Source organism: Nymphaea colorata, chromosome 13 (genome assembly GCF_008831285.2).
Source record: "Nymphaea colorata isolate Beijing-Zhang1983 chromosome 13, ASM883128v2, whole genome shotgun sequence".
Taxonomy (NCBI): Eukaryota; Viridiplantae; Streptophyta; class Magnoliopsida; order Nymphaeales; family Nymphaeaceae; genus Nymphaea; species Nymphaea colorata.
The window spans coordinates 17,001,061-17,016,426 of record NC_045150.1 but is presented as its reverse complement, the minus strand read 5'-3'; the positions used below and the strand labels follow the sequence as shown (position 1 = coordinate 17,016,426).

The following is a 15,366-nucleotide window of genomic DNA, read 5'->3' as shown; positions in this document are numbered from 1 at the left end:
AAAAAATTGGCATTTTTATGTTGCTTATCTGCAGCATATCCTAGTTTAATATCCATAAATATGTGGCATGCATGAAATAGATATCCACAAGATCAGGTATGTAAGTCGGTTCTGGCACAAGTCATCACAATCAAAATTTATCATTAGTATGAAAAGGTCAGAATTTAACGGTTAAACCCAGATAGCTTGTAACTATGTCCCATTGAAGTTCTTTTCTGAATGTAGTTCTTTTTTGGTAGTGAAAGCAGGTTCTCTGATTTTTTTGTGAAATTCTTCTTGTTGCTATGTTTGCAAACAAAGCTGTTATGATTATTTTTATGCAGGCTAATGATGAAAGCATGCTTCCTTTTTAGCTTGCAAGGTAACTTCACCTTTTTGCTACAGAAAAATTACCTTGATGTCTACAGATTTGAGTCTTGGGGTGGTTCAACAATTCCAATGTATCAACTTGGTCAGCAGGTTTGTACTTGTTTGGTTCATTGTTACTTTTTTATATTCAAATGACGTTCTTGGGTTTTTATTGACGAGGTTTTGCTTGGTATGAAATGGGAAGTTTGTTTTCTTGGGGAGAAACTCAATAACAAAATTATTAAAAAAAATCTGAAAATTGGAGTTTTCTACTATTTTTCTTACAAAGAAATGGATAAATGTTCAGAATAATTATGAAAATGTTAAAAGAAACTTCAAAAGGTTTAGGACACATAAAAAAAAATTGTGCTTTTAAAAATGTCAAAAAAGCGGAAAGAAGCTTGATTTTCTCATTTAGTTTTTTTTTTGTTCAAATGTCACACTTTTTTCTTTTTTCCTTTTTTATTGTCCCGTTCTTTTTTTCAAAAGTGCTGTCCTTTGTGTGAAAATTCCTTTTTAAAAATGTTGGAAAATGTGAAACTGCTTTTGTATATCAAAAATTGTGATTTCTAGAAGCTCTTACACAATTGCTGGTCAAACAAGAGATGCATTTGCCACCAAAGTGCATAGTCATCACAGAATCTTAGCTGTTAAGTCATCTGGATGTGTTTGTTAGAACAAGATTTCCATGCTGGATAATTGCAACAACCATAACTCTGCTTTCTAATATTGCAGTTCCTGCCAACCACGTTGACCCTTGATTCTAGCGTTACAAGACCTCCACCTCTTTTGAGTGAGTCTGATCTGCTAGGCTGTATGGATAAGGTGAGAAGAACTTGATTGGAATGTGAATATTTCATTTAAATCATTGGTCTGAATTGAATTTTTTTTCTCTTTCCTGTACTTGTTTACATGATCATATGCATGTGGATCAAGTCATGAGGACATCAGGGGCTAAGTAAACAATAAAATGCATAAGCAAAAACTTTTGGGCTTGAGAAGGGCAAAAAGCTGGTTTAGAGAAACTAGGTTTTTGGCATATAAAGTTTGCCAAACGCCTCATTTGTTCACTATTTGGATGCCAAAAAATATAGGGCATGTTTTTGTGTTTAAAAAAGGTGGAAAAATAGCCTTTTTTTTGGATATGTACCATCTGAAAAGCAGGCTGGTTGGGTTTGCTTGACAAAGTAGCCTCACTAAGCCTTTTCTTCATCTGGTGGATGGATGAAATGGGCTGAAATTGACAAACAATTGACAAAGGCAAGAAGCATACTACACGTGATTTTTCATCCTTCCAGCATCTGGGGCCTCTCATGTCTAGTGTCCCCAGCTGGCCCTTTTCCTACTTGTCGATGGTTGGAGAATAGGAAAAAAAATAGGTGATTGGAAGAAAAAAGGCCCGTCTTCTGGCCACACACTTCTAATGTTCTTGATTTCAAATGTTTATGGCGTTGTGTTTCAAATGGATTTTTCCACCTAGATATCTGAACTTATGCCTTGTGATAACAAGGAAGATGCAACTTTATTTACGCTATGGTGTAGTTTTTTCCTTTCTTCGTGGCTCCAATAATGGGTTTGATAATGTTATTAGATACAAAGTTTAGAATTACCAGAATCAGCTGTGGTTCCACCACTTACTGCTGCTAGCACAGACTACTCCATGAACCTTCAAACCTGTTGTTTTAAACTTGAAAATTAACATATTTGTCCATGTGATGAAACTTGAGAATTCACTTCGTCTTTATGCATGAGATGAAGAAACAATAATATCTGTGGTTTGACCACTACCAATTTAGTGAATCACAGTTAATGCAGTTGTATTTAGCTGGATGCTTGCTGATATTGCAGATGAATTATCACTACAATGAGAAACATTCAAGTTGATATTAGATTCCCATTGATAATTCTTAACATTGTTTTATTTGGATGGAGATCTATCCCTTCTTGGATTGGCCAAATCAAATAACCTGAAGAGGTTAAGTTAATTACATGAGTTTCAACGGAGATAGAAAGTTGTTTATCAATTCCTAGCGTGACACACTAGATACAGCTGCAGCATTTCTTTTTGTCCAAGTCACTTCTCTTTTTGTCTAAGTCACTTACTTCTTTCTTTGTGAGTATCGGGAATATCCCCAGCTCAGCAACAGTTGGACAAGTGGGTAATGTCGGGGCGCTTGACATGCCGCGAACCCTCTTGAAAGAGAGGGGTGCCTTCGGGAACGCGGACACAGGTGGAGCCAAGGTCGAAAAGATTGAGAAAGTTAGTCATTCACAAGCACTGATGAAGGATTCCTCGAAAAGTTAAGGATTAGTAATCACGTTGAAATTGTTCGTTTGGAAATTTCCCGAAAAGCTAATCATAGGTTCTTCTCTCCATCGGAACAATAGGGCGGTGTTCTTTTCTTCCCCCTCTTTTTGTTATTTTCTTTTACGTGTCACCTTTGTTCGCTTCTTCTCCACCAAGCACGGAAGTGTCAGGTGAGGGGTTATTTATTTGTTTCGTCCAGTCATTAATAACTGGGATTAGTTACTAGTCTCAATTTGATAAGGATTCCTCAAGAGTCTCGGGTCCAAGAAGCGCACGATCCCAAATGAACAGGTATGGAAGCTATAATTGTAAAACACGATCGAATCTATGGAAGCATTGATTTATACTTGGACAGGGCAAAAAACTCAATTTAGTTTAGGTCTTTTTCTGTTTAGTCAAAACGGATCAATTATATATGTTTGAATAACAATTCGATTTACCACTTTGATATGATTGCTATTTTGATCTTTTTTAACTCTGTCTGTAACTCACTAGAGACTTGGGAAATAAAGAGAAGATGCCCATTTTATTTACAGGATTTATCACTACTTTAGCTACTTCAGCAGCTTGGCTAGTTACCCGAAATTCGCGATTGTTCCATTTCCTGATGTTAGCAATGTACAGATCTGGAGAAAAAATCCTCTGAAACTTCATTTCATTATCTTGTTCGTGTTATGCAAATAAATGAGGCCAGCTTGAGATTATGGCTTGCTTCATGATAACTAGAAAGTGAAAACAGAGAAAAAACACTGATTCGAAAATTCATTGGGCACCTTGTCATGTTTTACCATATAGGCCGAGTCTAGTCTCTTTTATTGGATCAGACACCTAGGCATGCTCAGCGTAGTTTAACTGCATAGATTTTATCCAAATTTATGTTTGTGCTTATGCCTTTTGTCTTACATATTTTTCTATTGATTAGGCAGGTATTGGGACAGATGCTACAATGCATGATCATATCAAAAAGCTTCTTGATAGGTTTTATGCTGTCAAAGATTCAAATACTCGCTTCTCACCCACAAATTTGGTAATTTGCAAACTTTATTGTTCCACCAGAAGCATGAACATTTGAAAATAGTTACTCTATGTCTTCCTATGATTGTATGAATGAGAATATGTGTAAGGAGAGGCTGAGGTTTTATAGCTTCATAGAGTGCCCTTAATTCTTATGTTGGTCAGTCATCAAGTTCTTTTCCTTTTTGCAATGGTAATGATAGCATCCATTTGTCATTTCACAATGGTAACAATAGCATCAGTTTGAGCTTTCTATTAGACTGTTCATGCTCTATAACGACATATTGGTTTGAAGTGGATCTTAGCATTGGATGCTTGCTGGCATCTTTTTCTTTACCATGCAATTTTCCTACATTTTGATTTTTCAGCAAATTATTTTTAAATTTGACAGCTTTCTTGGAAGCCATCATTATAAATGCATACCTTAAAGTATATTTCAGAATCTTTGTTACATTTATGAGTCAGAAGATACAGGTACTATCTAGTACCTTGACTCAATATACGGGTACTTGTCTAGTGGTGTTTCTTTGTTATTGTGCCTAGTGTCAGTTGATTGTGATAAGATGTTGGATCTAATCTGATGTAGATCCAACACGTTTACTGATTCAGATCCAACAATTCTGACCATGTCTGAACACATTTATCTAGGCAGGGTTATGATTGTAATTTTAGTAATTGTTTGATTATAGACTCTAGGTTATTGTGTTGCTTCACTCTAGGCTCTAGATTATTGTGATTGTTTCATTCTAGATTCTTGTAAAATGTGTAGAGGAATCACTGTATAAATGAGTTGTGTGAGAATGTAAAATCTCACCTCCCTTCCTCATTTCTCTTTTCCTATTCTCTCTCTTATCTTTTCCTTGCTGAATCTGAACATGAGTTATACTTCGACACCCAAAACCTTACATGGTATCAGAGCAAGGTCTGGCTGGTTCTACCAAGGAGAATGTTTGAACAAACTTGAAATCTCTTGGTTGGTTTTCTCTTATACCCCTTCTAACATTCTGCTTCTAATCCTTCATCTATCTTGACAACACTTTTATATTTCTGTTAGTGTATATCTACGTCGATAGATATATAATTTATCATGGATATTCTCTCCCAATCCAGTCTGTCCTCCAACTTTTTACCACACTTATTTTTGAAAAACTAAACCACTCTAACTACCTTACTTGGAAAAGGCAGATCACTCCTTTTATAAGGAGTCAGGATCTGTACGGGCATCTTGATGACTCCATCCCAAATTCTAACATTCTGCTCCTAATCCTTCATCTATCTAGACAACACTCTTATATTTCTGTTAGTATATATCTACCTCGGTAGATATATAATTTATCATGGATATTCTCTCCCAATCCAGTATGTCCTCCAACTTCTTACCACACCTTATTTCTGAAAAACTAAAGCACTCCAACTACCTTACCTGGAAAAGGCAGATCACTCCTTTTTCATAAGGTGTCAGGATCTGTACGGGCATCTTGATGGCTCCATCCCAATCCCACCACAGTTCATTCAACAAGAGGTTAAGAATGAGAGAGGAGAGACAATTTCCACTCAGGAAATTCGTAACCCCCAATTTATAACATGGATGAAACGAGATCAAAGTCTTGTTGTGTATATCACATCAACGCTCTCTCAAGAAGTGTTGATTTCTCTTTCTGATGACTGTACAGTAGGACAGTTATGGATCAGTCTTGCTGAAACCTATTCTCAAATTTCAGAGGCATGTATTCTATATTTGAAGAAGGAATTTCAGAATCTCAGCAAAGGATCAATGTCAATTGTGGAATATTTGGAACGTTTTACAGGATAGCTGATCGGTTGGGAGTGGCTGGATATGTTGTTTCTGACAAAGAAAAAGTACAGCAGACTATTAGCGGCCTTGGATCAGATTTTTATGCCTTCACTACTGCCCTTAAAGTTTTGCCTATCTTGCCCACCTTCAATGAACTTTAGGGCAAGCTGCTTCAACATGCAATGAACATGAACCCACATTCAGATTCAGCAAAGGAAAGATAAGATGGTGATGTTGACAAAGTTTGTATCATCTACAAGTTTAGATCAAACTCCCACCAGCCAATGGACAACAAATACTTATGACTGTCTTCTCCAAGATGACAGTGAAACAAAATGATCAAGGCGAATGGTATTTGGATTCAGGTGCTGCTACTCGTGTAACTGGAAATGCTGGTAAGTTACATGACCTTTTTTCCTATTCTGGTAAAAGTAATATAGTTACAGGTGACGAAAGTTTTCATCCTATCACGCATATTGGAAATGCACAAATTTCTCTTCCAACATCACCATTTCCACTATCTTTGTCAAATGTTGCCCTTGCTCCAAATATCAAAAAGAATATTATTTCAATTTCTAAACTTGTAGATGATACAAACTTTGTCAACTTTACCATCTTATCTTTCCTTTGCTGAATCTGAACATGGGTTCATGTTCATTGCATGTTGAAGCAGCTTGTCCTGAAGTTCATTGAAGGTGGGCAAGATAGGCAAAACTTCAAGGGCAGTAGTGAAGGCATAAAAATCTGGTCCAAGGCCGCTAATAGTCTGTTGGACATTTTCTTTGTCGAAAACAACATATCCAGCAACTCCCAACCGATCAGCTATCCTTTAAAACGTCACAAATATTCCATAATTGACATTGACCGTTTGCTGAGATTCTGAAATTCCTTCTTCAAATATAGAATACATGCCTCTAAAATTTGAGAATAGGTTTCAGCAAGACTGATCCATAATTGTCCTACTGTACAGTCATCAGAAAGAGAAATTAACACTTCTTGAGAGAGCGTTGATGTGATATACACAACAAGACTTTGATCTCGTTTCATCCATGTTATAAATTGGGGGTTACGAATTTCCTGAGTAGAAATTGTCTCTCCTCTCTCATTCTTAACCTCTTGTTGAATGAACTGTGGTGGGATTGGGATGGAGCCATCAAGATGACCGTACAGATCCTGATTTCTTATGAAAGGAGTGATCTGCCTTTTCCAGGTAAGGAAGTTGGAGTGGTTTAGTTTTTTTGAAATAAGGTGTGGTAAGAAGTTGGAGGACATACTGGATTGAGAGAGATATCCATGATAAATTATATATCTATCGACGTAGATATATACTAACAAAAATATAAGAGTGTTGTCAAGATAGATGAAGGATTAGGAGCAGAATGTTAGAATTTGGGATGGAGCCATCAAGATGCCCGTCTATGTCACACGGATACGGGTACGGGTACCCTATGGGTATGGGTACGGCAATTTTCAAAATTTTAGGATACGCGGACACGACGAATATTATATTCAAAAAAATTAAAAATGATAATAAAAAAAAACATGCAATTAATAATTCACTCTTCCAATCTCAGAAATCATACAAAAGAAAGTCTCAAACAAAACATTGTTTTTTCATCACCAATCTCATAAGGCAGATCAAAGAATTCTAGACTTCCAGTTCAGGAGAAGAAATACATATTCAGTTAATCATAAGGCAGGAAATTAGAAAGACAAAAAGAAATGCAGTTTAATGTAAAAACGAGATTCAGCAACAAAAGAAGAGACTTCAGATTGTGCAATCAAGAAAGCCAGAACCAGTCAAATGCACAAAGAGACTTCAGATTGTGACACTCTTCAAATATAGGACATATCCAATAAACAAAATAATAAGTTGAGGAGAAAAAACGATGGCAACGAGGGCATGAACTCTGAAACGGCAGTTCGTTACGGCAAAGAAAATACAAAGAGAAAAGGAGGAACTCTGAAACAGAAGAACAAAATAAGAAAGAAAAGGAATGAAATAGATGGAACAAATCGGCAAAATCCCCAAATCCCCAAATCGGCAAAAGTTGAAACCCTAACTTCTAAAAGAAAAAAAAAACACTTACCTGTCTGTCGCCGTCGATCGCCGGAGCTTGTTGCCGTCGCCGTAATCCGCCATTGTCTACTACTCTGCTGTCACCACAAGGAGTTGAGGGTCGAGCGTAAAATGATCGTCGAGGGTTAAAAACTTTTAAAACAGGTTATGAAAGTGGTTCGGATCGGGTCTGACCCAGACCTGATCCAAAAGGTATCCGGCCGTGTCCAAGTATCGGGATCTGCGTGTCGATGTGTCGACGCCGGTACGTGGCCCAGACTGCCGTATCCGTGTGACATAGATGCCCGTACAGATCCTGACTCCTTATAAAAGGAGTGATCTGCCTTTTCCAGGTAAGGTAGTTAGATGGTTTAGTTTTTCAAAAATAAAGTGTGGTAAGAAGTTGGAGGACAGATTGGATTGGGAGAGAATATCCATGATAAATTATATATCTATCGACGTAGATATACACTAACAGAAATATAAAAGTGTTGTCAAGATAGATGAAGGATTAGAAGCAGAATGTTAGAAGGGGTATAAGAGAAAACCAACCAGGAGATTTCAAGTTTGTTCAAACATTCTCCTTGGTAGAACCAGCCAGACCTTGCTCTGATACCATGTAAGATTTTGGGTGTCGAAGTATAACTCATGTTCAGATTCAGCAAGGAAAAGATAAGAGAGAGAATAGGAAAAGAGAAATGAGGAAGGGAGGTGAGATTTTACATTCTCACACAACTCATTTATACAGTGATTCCTCTACACATTTTACAAGAATCTAGAATGAAACAATCACAATAATCTAGAGCCTAGAGTGAAGCAACACAATAACCTAGAGTCTACAATGAAACAATTACAAAAATTACAATCATAACCCTGCCTAGATAAATGCATTCAGACATGGTTAGACGTGTTGGATCTGGATCAGATTAGATCCAACATCTTATCATCTAACACATGGAGAGAGAAAAGAAACTTTTAATTTATAATCATTTAGGTAATGTGTTGACGACATGTATGCATAATGCTGCTTAAATAAATTTCTTACATAAATTTTTGATAATCACTTGCATTGTAAAGAGATGAGGATTGTACATATATTTTCACACCCACACTGCAACATACTTAGACCTCTTAAGCCCACTTAAGAGGTTTGGTAAGTGACTTGGGTCGCTATCATAGAGTTGGTTTAACAATGAAATTGAAAGTTTGAAACTCGATCAGTTACCAGAAGAATGATATTCTTTTATGTTTCTGACACTGGACTACTGCAGATATCAAATTCTTGAGTCGTATCGTTTGTTTAAAATTTCAAATCCAATGCACACTAGTTCCAGGTTATGTAGGTGCCTCACTGACTTTCAGTCCATCATTGGCATAATGTGGGTATAGTTGGCAGGTCACAACCTGAGCCTCATTTTTATGACTTTATATTTGCTCCTTTTGTGTTGCCTCACTTTGTCTTTCAACGTGAGATCTTCAGTTATAGTAACAAAAAAAAAAAGAGGTTATTATGCATTCCCTTTAGCATAAGAAAATGCAACAGTGAAGGTTGTTTCAGTTTCTATTTTTAGTACAACTTTTTTAGAACCTAGATCCACTTTAAACCCATTTTAGAAATTACCTTTTTTTTAAATTTCTTATTTTAGCACAATTTCCTGTCAAATCACTTTTGATTGAAAAACCATCTTAGGAGTTTTTTTTTTTGGAAGTTTCTTGGGCCTACCTTTCTAATAGTAAACAAGTTATATGACATGGGTTGGGTGCTGAGTAATTTCAAAAAGTTTCAAAACAGGGACATGATGCTGTGTGTGCGTGTGCATACGTGTATGTGATAAAGTAACAGGAACATGCTCACCAAAAGATCAAATGATTCTAATTTTATTTCGGTATTATTAACTAAGAAAGGCTGAGAACTCCAGTTGTTCACATTTCACAACTACAACATTGACAAACAATGACATTGAAACAGCAGACAAGACAAATGACAAATAATATTTGTACTAAGGTGTAAATCGTGAGATGAACATTGATTTTTATTAGCTAACAATGCGTGCTAAGATGGTTTTAAGAAAGTTTTTCCTTTTCTGGAAAACGATAGACTTGGTCAGATTTGACCAAGTTCAATTTTTTGGTAAAAACAGACATGGCTGCGTTGACTGCACTTGACAGTTCTTTGGCCATGTCTGGACTGAACGATCTTCACATGCTGATTTGTTCAGCATGAAGAACAGTATGATGGCAGCCACACTTGTTCTAGGCATGCTTTTATCTTATCAAACATAAGAAGATGTGTTACAATGACAAAAAAGTACAAGGATAAGAATAAATAACAACAGTGCCCTTACGTACACGCTATCCCCTTGGTACATGCATAATTATACTATATAGTTTGGATCCAGTCCAGATCCAAACATAAGTGCACTATACGTAACACGTCTTTCCCTAAACCATGTCAAATAAAGGCAGTTCAGATTTAAGGAAGGAATAAAAATAAGAAGAGAAAACAGGACTTGGAGAAGTCAAATTCAGAAATACAGGAAATTAGAATATGAAGAAATCAAGAGAGAGAAGAAATCGAGAGGTAGAAGACTTGGATAAAGACACTAGATCTGTAGAGAGTGCAGCCCTGGGATCTCAACCTGGGTCTTCTACCTTGTTTGAAATCTGAAATATCATGCTGGAATCTGCGTTGAATAGAGAATGAACAAAACAATGGAAGAAAAGGGCCTTATTCCTAATTTAAGGGTCGTGACTTAGTATTCTTTCATTATTTTTAAAAAGGACTTATTTTTGCAAAGGACAATTACATCCTTAATAACTTGTGACAATTACAATGATACATAACACAAAACACGTCTGGAACCACATCCAAATCAGACCTGAATTCAGACCTGATCTGTATACATCTTAACAGATGTCTCCATTTATTTTGGTATGCTTAGTCTCAGGTTCCAGAATTGTTTCTTTAACTTAAGTCAGAGCCCTTTGCCTTGAAAACTGACACAGCAAAGCCTTCTTTACAAACAATGAGAGTTAAAGCCAGAACACTCCTCAAAGAGCCTAAGTAGCCTTTACCAACTTGATGGTCTCCTTGAAGAATCTGACACTGATACCATGCACAAATATCCTCCAAAAAGCAATATTTATGTGTGAATACAGAACTGACACAAGTGAAATTTCACTTAAATATCAGTGTTTATTGTTAAAAAACACTTACATGAAGCATTAAGTTAAAAAGTGAGTAATGCCCTCAATATATGCATCAAAGGAAACTGAGCTGACTGTTGTGGCTGGCCAAAGGCTAGTTTAGTCCTGGTCAAGGGTCATTCTTGACCAGAACTGAGCTAAAACCTGAAAAGGAAAAGGAAATACGAAAAAGAATAGAAAAAGGAAATACAAAAAAGAATAGAAAACATACGTAAAGAAAATTCCTGAGATGATAAAATACATACTATATACTAATGAGCCAGCTCTCTTTCTCTCTCTCTTTCTCTCTACCCACACACGCCATCATATGTACATATTTTAACACTGGTAACGGTATTCAGTCTCACTCACCTGAACACTAGAGGTATTATGAGTTTACTTTTTATTGGGCTGCAGTTGGAGAAAATATTCTTTTGAAGTGTAGTTTCTTTCTATTACAGGGGGAGGCATTGGTGATGGGATATGATGAAATGGGGTATGCCTTTTTCTGCTGTAAGAAACTTTTGCTTGTGTATATATTGCAATTTGAGCAACTGCTAGAAGACAGAGAAGAATCAAAGTAGATCAGGCAATCTTTGATTGCTTACCCAGTGGCAAACCTTTGTTGGCATTAGTATTCATTTGTGTTGTACATGTTGCAGCTTCTGTGCAAGTTTCCTATGTTTGTGTGTGCATTTGTATTGGAGCCATTGACTATGTGCAAATCACTGTTATCAACTTTTTAGCTCCTGTTGAATATTGGAGGAAGGGGACGAGAGAGAGAGAGAGAGAGAGAGAGAGAGGAAACACTTTCTTCATGATTCACGTGACCCTAATCTCATATTAAAAGAGATTAGGGTTGGCAATATAACAATTACAGATTCAGTTCACTAAATATAAGAAAATATTTAAAGAACTACTCTTCAACTTTCTAGTATTGTAGAAACACTCTTTAACTCTCCCCCTCAAGCTGGAGCATAGATATCAATCATGCTCTGCTTGTTACAACCTCTCAGGAAATTGCCTATGGGAAGAGCCTTGGTGAACATATCAGTTGCCTGATCTTCAGAGGAGACATGAATAGTTTTAATAATTCCTTCTCGAAATAGTGGCAATCCACTTCAATATGTTTTGTCCTCTCATGAAAGACAGGATTGTTAGCAATATAGGTAGCCGCCTTGTTATCACAATACATCTTCATTGGGAGATTCATTGAAACACCCAACTCTAGAAGTAATGATCTGACCCATGACATTTCAGCCGCAGTTTGAGCCATAGCCCTATATTCTGACTCAGCACTAGATCGAGCCACCACATTCTAGCACTAGATCGAGCCACCACATTCTGCTTCTTGCTCCTCCAAGAAATAAAATTACCTCCCACAAAGACACAAAAACCTGTAGTAGACTTTCTGTCATCTACAAATCCTGCATAATCAACATCACTATATGCTTCAATGTTAACACCTTCTCCCTTTTTGAATCATAACCCCTTTTCTGGGGCTGATTTCAGGTATCTGACAACCATTAGAGCAGCGTCTCAATGAACTTTCCTGGGTTTCTCCATGAACTGACTTAGTTTATTCACAGCGAAGCTAATGTCAAGGCGAGTGATAGTCAAATATAGCAGTTTTCCTATTAGAGATCTGTAAGATTTAGAGTCAAAATGTTCTGATTCATCATCATGTATATGAATGCGAGGGTTCATGGGAAGAGTGGCAGGTTTAGCCCCCTGTAGAGATACGAACAAGAAGAAGAGGAAGAGAAGCAATGATCACGATGTAACGTGGAAAACCCTCAACACGAGGGAGAAAAAACCACGAATGAGGAGGAGTTGGTGCCCACTAGCAGCCAGACTCTCTCTCTCTTAAGATTATCATTAACACTTAAGGATTAGGGTTACATGACTTAAGTAGAGCCCAAAACGGGCTACAAGGCGGGTCGGGTATGGATCCGGACCCGAAACCCACAATCTATCAACACTCCCCCTCAAGTTGGGCGTACATATCAAACATGCCCAACTTGGATACATTCCTCTCAAATGAAGCTGAAGGAAGAGCTTTCGTCAGAACATCAGCAGTTTGGTCTTCAGACTTCATGTAAGGTAAGATCAACTCTTTCGCATCAATCCTTTCCCGAATGAAGTGACGATCAATTTCAACATGTTTTGTTCTGTCGTGAAGTACAGGATTGTTGGCTAAGTTGATTGCAGACTTGTTATCACAATACATCTTCATAGGTCCTTCAATCTCTATTCCAATGTCAGTCAACAATATCTTCAACCATAATAACTCTGACACTCCCATAGCAACTGCCCTATATTCTGCCTCTGCACTGGATCTAGAGCAAACATCCTGTCTCTTGCTCCTCCATACAACAAGGTTTCCTCCCAAGTAGACACAGTACCCTGTAGTGGATCGTCTGGTATCACCACAACCTGCCCAATCCGCATCAGAATAGCCCTCGATTTCCACAGTCTCTTGTTTCACATACAGGAGTCCCTTACCAGGATTTTTCTTCAGGTAGCATAGCACTCTGTCCACAGCCTTCAGATGTGCATCGGTTGGCGCATGCATGAATTGGCTCAAAACATTCACCGCAAAGGTGATATCAGGTCTCGTGAGGGTAAGATAAATTAGCTTCCCAACCAAACGTTGATATCTTCCCTTGTCTTCTTCACAGAGAGGCTCTCCATCTCTGAGACTCAACTTGTGCCCAGTGTCAAAAGGGGTAGGAGTAGGTCTACATCCCAATTTACCAGTTTCTTCCAGCAGGTCTAATGTATATTTCCTTTGGTTTAGTACAAGACCAGTACTAGACCTAGCAACCTCCATACCAAGAAAATACCTTAGTTTTCCAAGATCTTTGAGGTCGAATTCTGTAGCCAGTAACCCTTTTAGCTTGATAATCTCCTCCTCATCATCTCCAGTAACAATCATGTCATCTACGTAGACGAGCAGGAGAGTAACCTTGCTCTCCTTCTTCTTCACAAACAGAGTGTGATCTCCATTTCCTTGTTTGTATCCATGACGTATCATCACTCTTCTCAGTCGTTCAAACCACGCTCTGGGCGATTGCTTAAGGCCATACAATGCCTTTTTCAGCTTACAACACATTTCTGGTTCTTCATATCCTGGAGGCATATGCATATATACTTCTTCTTCGAGGTCACCATTGAGGAATGCATTCTTAACATCCAGTTGATACATCTTCCACTCCTTCATCACAGCTAGGGATATAACCACCCTCACAGTCTTCATTTTCGCAACAGGAGCAAAGGTTTCCAAGTAATCAATTCCATATTTCTGGCTAAACCCCTTGGCCACAAGTCGAGCTTTATATCTTTCAACACTCCCATCTGGTTTGTACTTGATGGTATACACCCATTTGGATCCAACTAGGTGAGCGGCTTCAGGAATCTTCACCACTTCCCATGTCAAGTTTCTTCTTAGGGCATCTATTTCTTCTTTCATTGCATCGGCCCACTTGGAGTCACTTTGAGCTTCAGCGACAGTCCTGGGAATCACAGCCAAAGAAAGAGTAGAAACAAAACACTTGTAATCTTTCCCAAGTCTGGAATAAGAAACAAAATTACCAATGGGGTGTTGAGTACATGACCTGACACCCTTTCTCAGGGCAATGGGAAGATCGTCATTCTTCTTTTCAACCTCATCATGGGTCTCTACGGTCTCCTCGGTAGGACTTGGTTCATCCAGGGAAGGAGTGGCATTGGGATTGGAAGTAGATCTAGCATCACAAGTCATCACCTCTGTCCGAGTACCTCGTCTAGAGTAGAACTGTCCAAACAACTGAGGGCCTTCCTTCTCAATGCTATTGTCACCCCTTTCCTCCTTCTCAGGCACATCAACAGTATTAAGTGATTCTGTTTTCTTGTAGTCCAAAAAATCTATAAACTGAAGTTCCTGTCTCTGAGAATACTCTTCCCTGCCCACTGACTGCTCCCCCTGAAGAGGATTCGCACCAAAGTAAGAGGCATGTTCCAAGAAGGTAACATCCCTCGTAACATAAGCTCGACCAGTAATAGGATCAATACATTTGTATCCTTTTTGCGTAGGGGAGTATCCAACAAAGACACCTTTGATAGACCTAGGATCAAGTTTCTTGACATTTGGACTGTGATCATGGATAAAACATACACAACCAAAAACACGAGGAGGAAGAGGAAATGGTGGACGACTGCCAGGAAGCAACGAGTGGGGAGTCCTACCATTCAAAACACGACTGGGCATTCGGTTAATAAGATAGGCACTAGTAAGAACTGCATCACCCCAATAGTGTTTAGGAAGATTTCTCTGAAACAAAAGAGCCCTGGTGACATTAAGAAGTTGACGATTTTTCCTTTCAGCTACCCCATTTTGAGGGGGGTGTAACTACAGGATGTCTCGTGAACAATCCCCCGTTGTCTAAGAAACTCCTCAACAGGCCGACACATGTACTCACGGGCATTATCGGACCTGAAAGTTTTAACATTCGCACCATACTGGGTATGCACAAGAAGAATAAATGTCTCGATGATTCGAGGAACCTCGCTGCGGTCTTTTAACAAGTATATAAATGTAGCACGAGAGAAATCATCAATGAAAGTGATAAAATACTGGAAACCTTGACGGGTATGAATGCCCGAAGGTCTCCATAC

General features: G+C 38.2%; 1 protein-coding gene across 1 annotated transcript in view; it reads left to right on the top strand.

Annotated features, from left to right (window-relative positions):
- LOC116266903 (DNA topoisomerase 3-alpha) overlaps nucleotides 1-15,366 on the top strand; it is an 82,473-nt gene that overhangs the window by 19,208 nt on the left and 47,899 nt on the right. The window contains exons 11-14 of the mRNA XM_031648369.2: nucleotides 385-459; nucleotides 1,084-1,173; nucleotides 3,579-3,683; nucleotides 11,172-11,206. Of these exons, the coding sequence (XP_031504229.1) occupies nucleotides 385-459; nucleotides 1,084-1,173; nucleotides 3,579-3,683; nucleotides 11,172-11,206 (305 nt within the window). The remainder of the gene's footprint in view (nucleotides 1-384; nucleotides 460-1,083; nucleotides 1,174-3,578; nucleotides 3,684-11,171; nucleotides 11,207-15,366) is intronic.